A 9,939-nucleotide genomic window follows, 5' to 3' on the forward strand; every position below is an offset into this window, starting at 1 on the left:
TTGGGTTGGAGAAAGAAAAACTCATCATTTACTTGGAGAAAGGGGTCGAGCATTACTTTCAAATGAGTGTCCCTAATCATGTTTTGGGAGAAGTTGTATTCATTGCTCTTTATTTAATCAACAAGTTACCCTCTCAAATTTTATCAGGTAATAATCCTATACAATTCCTACCAAATTTCTTTCCTTCAGTACCACTCATGTCAAGCCTCCAAAATCGTGTCTTTGGACATCCAGTCCTTCTCCATGTTCACTGCCCCTGTCGTGGTAATTTCAATCCTCATGCAGGACCTGAAGACTAGTCCAAGGGGGTTGTAATGCAAAAGAGGGTAGAATTTGGTCTATGGTCAATCATTGATAAAAGGTCCGCTACTGGATACTGCATGTTCCTTGGTGGAAATTTAGTAACATGGATGAGTAAGTATCAAAACGTAGTTGCAAGGTGAAGTGTAGTTAGTTGCCTGTTCTTCTCTAAATAGAAGCCACTGCTGATAAAAAAGGGACACCTCATTATTTGATCTATGTACAAAATTAATATTCTCAATTTCATAAGGGGTAATTTTACACACGGAAGTTGTTATATGATTCCTAATATTCAGTACAATTGTATGGACTGCTACAAAGAATTCACTCATGTAATTTGTAGTTTTCCTATAACCTTGGAATGTCACATCCGTAATAAACCTCTTTACAATCAAATAGCAATCAGAGTCAGAAACAGAAAAGGAGACACACTGTTTATAAAAAGGGAAAACAAAATATTTTCCTATGTTAAATGGAGAGCCAGGGGGGAATTTTTACATGGCCCCATCATGCTTTCTGTTACGTAATCCGCTTCGACAATCAATCCTCACAAAATATGCTTCATGCTGGAGGTCCAACCAAAAGATTTCTTTCTTCTGCCCCGTGGGGCGAAGTTGAGCCCAAACATCTCCTTAAAAGCCTGATCTGGCTCTACTGAACCAACCAGCTTTGCCACAATGGTGGCACTCTCTCTAATATGGTTCATGTCCTCTGTTTCAGACCACAGGCGGTGGGCCAATTGCAACCTTCTATGCTTTGAACTCTTACTTATACCCCACTTCAAATAGAGGTTGTCTCTTTCAGATTTTGACAGCCTCCTATGCATCTGCTTGCTCAACATCTGTCTCTCTCTTCGAAGACATCTCGTGCTGTTTGCAAAGGAAATGCATTGTAAATTTTGTTACTAAACAAAATGTGAACTTCTAGTTAAAAGTAAAATTCATAAAAGACTTTCAGTTAGACCTAACTCTAGTCTAGGCCAAAAGGTAGCTTAGAGGTGAAAGTTGTTCTACTCTTTTAGCACTTATTATCCATTCCAATAAACGGATCTAAGATAGACTCTGATATCATATTAGAATTTGCATGACTGAATCATTTGCGGGTGTCACATATATGAATGGTCTCTAATAAACGGATATTAGAAAATGGTTTAGACCTAACTCTACCAAAAAACTCGTTTAAGAGTTTGGGCTGCCCTACCATTTATAATATACTTATTTGTCCATATCTCTAACGCTAATCGATGTGTTAATTCTCAATAGACTTCTAAGAAATACTTGAAATCTAACCTTGATTCAGGGGTAAGGGTTCGTCCATTTTCCATAGGCTGATTTTGCTTGAGATAGGACAGCCTTCTGAGCTCTACCTCCATATAGATAGAATCTGATGGGTCTCCTTTGAATAGAAGGAAAAAGTAAGTCCTGTGAACCAATGAAATATTACAAGCGTGCCAGAGTTCAATAATCTCTCGTTGCAGCCGTTCAAATTCTGAAGACCAGTGCAATTGCTTTTCCTCATCAGATTGCAATGGGTCCAAGCCAACATCTTTGAACTTCTTTGCAGAAATATCCGACTGTGATTCTGTCTCTGAAACCTGCCGTGCAAAACAGCTAAAAAATCACTGGCTGCAATTTCAATATAGCATGGGTTTTTGTAATAATATAATTCGATATAGAGCTATAGGACTCATAATACAAAGTTAAATTTCAGTATGAGGTTGATGAATCTAGGTATTGTTCAACCTAGAGCCCATAGGAAATGCACTGACAAAACTTGCATCATGGCTGCCCAATAGATTAAGACAAGTGATTCATCCAACACTTAAGCTATTAAAATAGTTAGATTAGATCATGGAAAAACCACTGTTAGAAATCCCACATTGACTAGAGATATGACCAGGATAGTCCTTATAAAGGGTAGATCAACCCTTACTTCTGAGCTAGCCTTTGGGATAGAGTTAGGTCTTCCAAATTCTAATAAGAACTTTCACTTATATTATGAAAATATATTGTGAATCATCACATGATTCTTAATATTGAGATTGAGGGAAGATTTAGGTTAGAAAGTAAAAGTATAGCTCTGTCTTTTGAAGTCATTACTACTAATTGAAAATTCTATTTAGCTCCTTACATCAAAGACATTGATTTCAATTTTAACAAATCTGAAACCTTCTTTTGTGGAAGGTAGTTTATCTCTTGGAAAGAACACGGTTTGGGAATCTTTAGAGAACTTGGACTAGAAAAACAAAACTTCAAAAAGAATTAGGGGTGAAGATTAAGAGATACTCTTCAGTAAGGATAAACAAAAGTCAATTAATTAGAAGTTAAGAATACAGTAACTAAAATTTGAGAAAAATCACTATGAACAATAAATGCATACCTCATGGTCCGCCAGTAGATTTGAACTTCCAAGATCTTTCTTTGACTTTCTTGCTGGAGATAAATCACTATCGTCATAACTTTCCTTATCGGTGTAGGATTTTATAATGTCTAAATCGACAGAAGTATTTCCCATAGCATTCCCATAACCACCCGTCCATGATAACCTCTCAGCATTGGCATTATAGTTTAGTGTACAGGTCCTCCTTTGAAAGCCCTCAGGTATTCCAATGTAGTCTTTTTCGATCCCTATTGGGTGTGTGTTCTGAATAATTTCTTCCTGATCAAACCAATCTGAAGATGAATCCTTCATGAGACTTGCTTTACAACTTCTACTTCTGGTAAATTTCCAGGGTTTAGAATTAGATGCACTTTTTTCTACCAGCCATGGACATAATTCCTTAGGAGAGGGAAGAACAGAACCTTGGGGCGAACGGTTCATTTCATTGTTTTCCTTTATACCAGATGAACACAAATCTAGATTTTCTTTGTCTATGTTATCAGCTTCGGTTAATCCTGAGACAGCCGTATTTGCCCCTGGAGATGACGCATTAGAGTCTGTGTCGATGTCTTGACTTACATCTGCTGGATTTGAGTCTGGATATGTGTCCGTAATTAGGTCCTCTGACTCAATGCAGATAACTTCCTTACAATGGTCGCCTAAATTTTCATCGTGCTGTTCTTCAACTGTCTTCTGATCTAAATCATTTCTTACAGAATCGAGACTTGAAACAGACAGCCCTGGGGAAGAATTCCTGATGATGGGAAGACTTTTTTCCAGATCAGGGAGTTGGAAATAGTTCTCCTCAGAACTAAAACTATGTCCATCTGAATATTGAGAAGCATCAAAAGATTTGACACTCTCCAAGCCGTCAGTACTTAATAAATTTGGTTCTACTGCCTGGCTATCGAAGTCCCATGAACACCGCACACGTAATTTGGGATATTGAGGATCCGAACTTTCCTGGAGATTGGGTTTGAACAAGAAATAAGATTAAAGGAATGCCAATTACGACTATTAATGATCGAGAGTAGGTAAGTGCACTTACGAAATCAGTGGAGGACATGTCGTCTCCAACAACTTGAAGCATGTCCTTAATTTGAGACTGAGCAAGGTCCCGCTGCATAGTCAGATCCATTACCTCGTTCTTTAACTGCAAGCACAGACAGTACATCATATTTACAGCTCGAGAAAAAATACATGCTCTAAAATAAGGAAAGTACAGTGTCCTCATTCCTCATTACATAAAACTCATATGCTGGTTGCCTGAAAATATTCAGTAACTATATACACACTGGAAAGAACATTTGAAGGTGTCCACAAAATGTTTTTCTTTTTGTTTTACTTTAAATACCATAAGGAAACACTCTTCAGGGTTATGCTTACAACATTGAAGGTGTCTCTATTATTAGAAGGCATCTCAGAGATGTTGACAATATTGAAATATTTAGGCCAGAATAAGATAATCTATTATGGCATTAGGATTTGAATGAGGGGGTAAACACATTTTGTGAGAAAAGATAAATTCAATTCAAAAGTGAATAAACATAGAACTAGAGATCACCAAAGAAATTCTTCAATAGATAAGGTACATGTAAAAACATGGATTGCAGAATCTTAAAGGACAGGTAACAAATAGTTGAAACCAATGGAGTGAAAGCATCTACTACAAACAGTACAATATACTTTTCAAGAACAAGCATATACCTTTTCAAACATTGTCGCTAATATTGAATTTAAGAATTATGCCTTGATATCAGAGATATAGAACAAATTTTACTACAAAGAAAAAGAAAGCAATGAATCATTGTTGCAAAAATATTGATGATTACCATCTCAATTTGGAGTTCTTTTTCCCTCAGCAATGCTGCAGAATCAGATTTAAGGCCGGTTGACCCTGAATTTCTCAACTCACTTTCCAGCCTAGCCAACTCTCTTTTCAATTGTTTCACCAACAATTTATCAGACACCACTACATTGACTTTTGCATTAGTTGCCACTTCCTTAGCACAACTTGCAAATAAGAGGGTGTTTCTGCTTTGTTCAACATGGCTCCGTGCAGGGCTCATGGTACAGATGATTGCCGTTCTGGCGTTGCCTCCTAATGAGGACTGCAGTATGCGGGTTAGCTTGGAATCTCTGAAAGGGATATGTCCATTTCGACCCTTGCTGTGATCAAATTCAATTTCGTTACATTTTTAGATAAAATGAAAGATGTATTTAAAAAATGACAATAGAATATTCTTAATATACCAAACAGACAAACAAACATTGATTATTGACACATTCAATAAATTTATGAATAAGATAGTCTCAGTTTCACCTGCTTTGGATGCCCAAAGTAATGGATTTAGTAGTAACAGAATCTGTCAGCTAAGGATGAATGAATAATATGAATGTAAAGTGATGATAGAGAAGTGCACAAGAATATGGGATTTTTATAGTAAATCATAGAGTTTCCTCCATTGCTTATCAGTACTTAATACTTGCCAGCCAATAGATAGATTATAGGTGGCAACTTGCCACCTTAAATCCAATTTGTGTGTCTGTGCTCTTTTAAATGTATCCAAAGGTCAGTTGCATGAGGTTTAAAATTCTAGGTAAGATTGAAATAATATGTGGACATAGTATTGATTTAGGTAAGAAAAAACATATTGATCTAACCTTAGTTTTCGGATAACAGTTCCTAGAGTCAGTAAGCTACGATTTATGTGGCATCCCTCTTTCAACCTTGTGCCAGCTGAATTAGTTTGGGATACACGCTCACTTCCAGCAAGATCAACAAAATTCTGCACAAGAAAACAAAATTTTCATTGTGACTCCTATCGATGTTCATTTATGCAAAAAGTATTCTTGATCATGTTCCTGTAATCTGAGTGAATCAGTCATACCACAGAAGCCGTAAGAGAGCTCGATTTGCCATTTCCAAGAAACTCACGTGCAGAACTTTCAACGGTCTGAAGAATATTATTTAGGAAGTGTGAGAAATGAGGTACTGGAAAATTTCACTGTCTTTCAACAAAAATAAAAACATACATACCAGTCTGAGAATCTGATGTGATCTGGAGCTTGCTTCATTCAGGGATGTCTCTCCTATCTGCCTTTGTGCTGGAAAAATAAATTCAATTGTAGGATATGTAGTCAGCTCTAGCTGAACAAAGGATTTTAAGGAGGAAAAGAACAAGAAGCATAACAGATAAAGAAAGCCAATATGGTTAACTCAGTTGAAGCAAGAATCATCCAAACCATCCTTAGTCCTTACTTTCACAGAAAGAAATGAGTTCTGTAAAATGGTCCCAGTCCCGCAAAGTTTCCTCAGTGAGTTTCTCTACGACTGTCCCTTTCTGTTTGAATGATAAACTGTAAGTAAAATGTATGTGCATTATTTATTTGAAAGAATGATAATGATATTTACCTCTGGATCATCAAGAAGTCTGAGAGGTGTACTGTCAGCACTAAGGAGGTCCCTGACAGATTCATTATAGATTTCCATAGCTGAGAACTTCAAAACAAATTCCCTTTCTGTGTGCTGTAAAAAAAAATAAGTCTAATCAAACTAAGGTGTTTAGAATTACAAGGTAGTGCAGTGATATGTTCAGTTTCATTTACCTTTTCTACGTAGTTAAAAATGTCTGTTACAGTGTACTCAGTTATACCACTCATAGTGAATGTCTTTCCGCTGCTTGTTTGTCCATATGCAAAAATGCTTGCTGATCAAATAGATAATCAAAGACCCGATAAGCCCGGTAGAATATGTCAATACAGAAGTTGCATGAATGTGAATGGTGATGAAGAAGGAAAGACAGCAATAGAAAAAACATAAAAATATAAAGAAAGGAAAGAAATAAAGAAACTCACAGTTGATGCCACTGAGCACAGAAAGAGCAACTTCCTTAGATGCTTCTTCGTACACCTGCCTTGTTGGACAATCAGTCCTAAATACTCGGTCTACAGTCAAAAGAAATTGAAGGTTGATCAAAAGGGGACAACAGATTGAGCTTCTATAATATGTACATCAGTGGATTAAGAGCCAAATATGGTCTTGGTAGAATGGCTTAACTGACAAAAGCAATGAACAAGATCTTACTCCCATGTATGATACCACCAGATTCATGACTTATTACACAATTTTCTCCAAAGCAGAAAATTTGACAAAACTATATAATATTCAAGACCGAACAAAGATCCCAAAGATTTTTTAAGCCCTTGGTGAAGCTCACAACGTTCTGTAAACTTGCTCACCAATATAAATTACGGTAAATTTCCCACCATATTCTCGAAGTTCATTCAGTCTTATCTTATGAATGACAATCCATTCGAACTCGTGAAAATATACACGATTTGGGCAGCATTTTAGGAAGTAAATTAAATAATGTGCATGCTTTCATCTATTTATTCACTCAGAAAAATGTTTTCAGCCAGAAGCGATCTGCATATTGATTATAAGATTTCATACAAACACCAAGTAAAGCCAAAATCAATTAGCATGTCTGGAAATCCTTCTATAATTGATTCTAAAGCCAAAATTAATTCTGAAAAGTTTTCGTGAGGGGGCCAGAATTGATTATGAAAGAAAAATAAGCTGACATGCCATATGTAAGGAATTGAAAGATAGATCTCTTCATACCAAATGTATAGGCTGTTGGATACAAGGACCTCTCGGAAGCTGAAAGGTTGTTCCTGTACATGATGGTTGTGTCATTAATGCATTCCCATTCAGACAGGTCATTTCTTGTGAGCTCCTTATCATTCAGAGGTCGTACACGAACAGAAACACGAATCCTCTCCTCAGTCTCACTGCCTGCGGGGTCTTGCATTGCTTCATCCCCTGAAATGGAACCCATTTTCTCGCCTCCTTCTCAAATTTTCCCCTAAACCTCAAATTCCAAAGATGACAATGAGATCATGTTCTGAACCCAGATATTCCAATAGGCCACTTAGGCATTGTGTTATTTTATTATTTTTCAAATGGTCTCATAAAAACTTGCATTGTACTATTGTTGGGATGGTATGGGACACCCAAGGGCCACCGGAGATTTCAAACCCCAATCATTATCTGCAGCAACAAACCGATCGAAGGTTAACACTCCATAAAAAAACATAGAAAACAAAAGAATGATAATACTAATGCAATTATAAATTCAGAGATCTCAGAGAAGGGGGGAAAATAGTAAACTCCTATACATTTGACTCCAAAATATGATGCTTTTTGTATTCTAATGAAAAATTTGGAGTTTTCTGGGACAGTTCCCAACCAAGACAAACAATAAGCTGTCAAATTCTCCCTCACATGGAACAGAGAAAATTGAGATCTTGTATAAGAGAATTACCAATGGTGAGTAACAAAATTTCACAAAACAGTGTTCACCAACTTCACAAATGAGATTGCCAGAAAAAAAAAAATTATGAATGGATGTAATGATCTGAGTAAAATTCCTAGCTGTTTTCCGATTTCCTTTCTCTTTCTCTTTTCCTATTTTGAGTAATTTCACTTCTCCTAAATTTAGCATGTAAAACAAAATCTAAACAAACCCGGATCAAAAATCCAAAAATAGGATACGAATCAGAAAATAAATGCTATATAGTAAAATTAAATCTAGCAAAAAACAAGCCAAAATTGCAATGTGACAGCAAATTTTGCCGTGTTTAGGAAGAAACCGTCAAAAATCAGAACCAATGGTTCCGAATTAAATTCGAGCTTCAGATAACAAATACTAATCTATCATTATCCATGAAAAAACTAGGAAATTCACACATTTTCAGCAGAAATCAAAATTCTCAATCAAATTTCTGTCCTAATCAATAATCAATGAATATAAAAGCGTCATAAATCGAAATTGAAAACAATTCAGTGAGATTTGGCACTGGTTCTGTGCATTTGAGTCGAAAAAACACAATGCGGAAGCTTAAAATCAAAGAATTGAAAAAAAATATAGAAATTGAACGATGAGAAATTGCTTGACCTGTGAAAATGCGATCTGAGATCGGAAACGAGAACAATGTGAGATGAGAAATGAATCGAAATCGAAAATCCTTGAGCTGCAGGAAAATGCAGAGTGAAAAGTGAAAGAAGAAAACGAAAGGTTGAAACTGTGAGCACGCGTTTGAATCTCTTTCTCTGTGTTGTGTTGTTGCTTTTGAAATTGTGAAGAGGTTATGGAGTCTCCTTCTTAATTTGTTAGTTGCAGGCCATTCTTCATTTTCAGCTTTTTTTTTTCGTTTTTATTTATGGACGAAGAAATTTTAATTACCGCGCTAATCAACTCCCTCATCATAAATCACAATTATTCAAAAATACCAACCTACTCACGACGACACTGGTCCTAATAATAAAGGGCACGTTTTTGAAAAATTCTAAAATTTAATTTGTACAAATATTAGTTCGGCATTATATTCCGTAGACGAGGATGAAATATTTCCCTTTGGAAAGTAGTATGTTGATTTTTACTGTTAATGTAAGGGTTGTGTTAATGAACGATCTGTAAGTATCTCTGTAAGCAACTTACGGTCTCGGAGGCATGACGTGGTCCGTGAAAGTGATCGGAGCCGAATTTAAAAACAATTTGTAAAAAAAATATTATTATTTGATTTGAGTTCCTGATTCCTAAAGTACTATATTTTGGTCCGATTTTTAAAATTGTCTTTGTTTAGTATTTAGTGTGTTTTATTTTATTTTTTAGTACAAGTTGATAGTACTATGTTACAATTAAACAATTGAAATAGACAATGAGGAGATTTTTGGTACATATTCTTTTGAAATCTGCACATCTGTCATTGAGGAGATTTTTAGTGACCTTGATCCGCCACCTACTTGAATTGTTGGGATTGAAGATGTTCCCATCCCTCAAGCAACAAATTAATATGGAGAGAATGGATGTCCCACTAGGTGATGCTTCTTAAATATTCATCTTGTTTTCTGTGAATTTCTCAACTAAATTTCAAAGATTCTTTTAATTTGCAAATTGATCCAACACGTATTTCGAGTTTTAGTGGGTTTCAACAATAGCCTTGAGATGATGGCTTTGGACAAGGTTTTGTTTCTAATTAATTACTCCCTCCTCCCGTTTAAAAATGGTTATTGTTTAGGTGTTTGTTATGGTACCTTAAATCAAATTAAGGTGTGGTACCTAAAATTATGGGTGTCCACCGGTCGGTTATGGTCGGTTTCAGGCCGCCGCCGGCGGTTTGGTCGGGTGAAAATCACAAAAATACAGGCCCGCCACCGTTCGTTCCAGGTTACGGTTTCATCGGGTTCGGTTT

General features: G+C 36.2%; 1 protein-coding gene across 3 annotated transcripts; it reads right to left on the reverse strand.

Annotated features, from left to right (window-relative positions):
* Positions 1–486: 486 nt before the first annotated feature.
* On the reverse strand, positions 487–8,883 carry LOC130711558 (kinesin-like protein KIN-7F). 3 transcript variants are annotated; one of them, XM_057561237.1, is made up of 14 exons: positions 8,643–8,883; positions 7,307–7,735; positions 6,538–6,627; positions 6,289–6,389; positions 6,095–6,208; positions 5,942–6,023; positions 5,720–5,787; positions 5,571–5,636; positions 5,344–5,468; positions 4,512–4,848; positions 3,728–3,832; positions 2,680–3,642; positions 1,590–1,894; positions 487–1,169 (listed from the first exon to the last, which is right to left on the reverse strand). In XM_057561237.1, exons 2-14 carry the CDS (start codon positions 7,521–7,523, stop codon positions 848–850), a joined length of 2,895 nt encoding a protein of 964 aa, XP_057417220.1. In that variant the 5' UTR covers positions 7,524–7,735; positions 8,643–8,883; the 3' UTR covers positions 487–847. The 3 variants fall into 3 exon arrangements, with proteins under 3 accessions (XP_057417220.1, XP_057417221.1, XP_057417222.1); XM_057561238.1 differs by lacking the exon at positions 8,643–8,883 and adding an exon at positions 8,010–8,157; XM_057561239.1 differs by lacking the exon at positions 8,643–8,883 and adding an exon at positions 7,864–7,996.
* Between the last annotated feature and the right edge of the window lie 1,056 nt (positions 8,884–9,939).

The sequence above is a fragment of the Lotus japonicus genome, chromosome 4, assembly GCF_012489685.1.
Source record: "Lotus japonicus ecotype B-129 chromosome 4, LjGifu_v1.2".
Classification (NCBI taxonomy): domain Eukaryota; kingdom Viridiplantae; phylum Streptophyta; class Magnoliopsida; order Fabales; family Fabaceae; genus Lotus; species Lotus japonicus.

Coding starts and splice junctions, on each gene's coding strand:
- LOC130711558 (XM_057561237.1), bottom strand. CDS start 7,523: ATGGGTTCCATTTCAGGGGATGAAGCAATGCAAGACCCCGCAGGCAGT. Junction 5,788..5,941: donor ACTCATTTCTTTCTGTGAAA/GTAAGGACTAAG, acceptor TTATTTTTCCAG/CACAAAGGCAGATAGGAGAG. Junction 1,895..2,679: donor ATCTACTGGCGGACCATGAG/GTATGCATTTAT, acceptor TTTGCACGGCAG/GTTTCAGAGACAGAATCACA.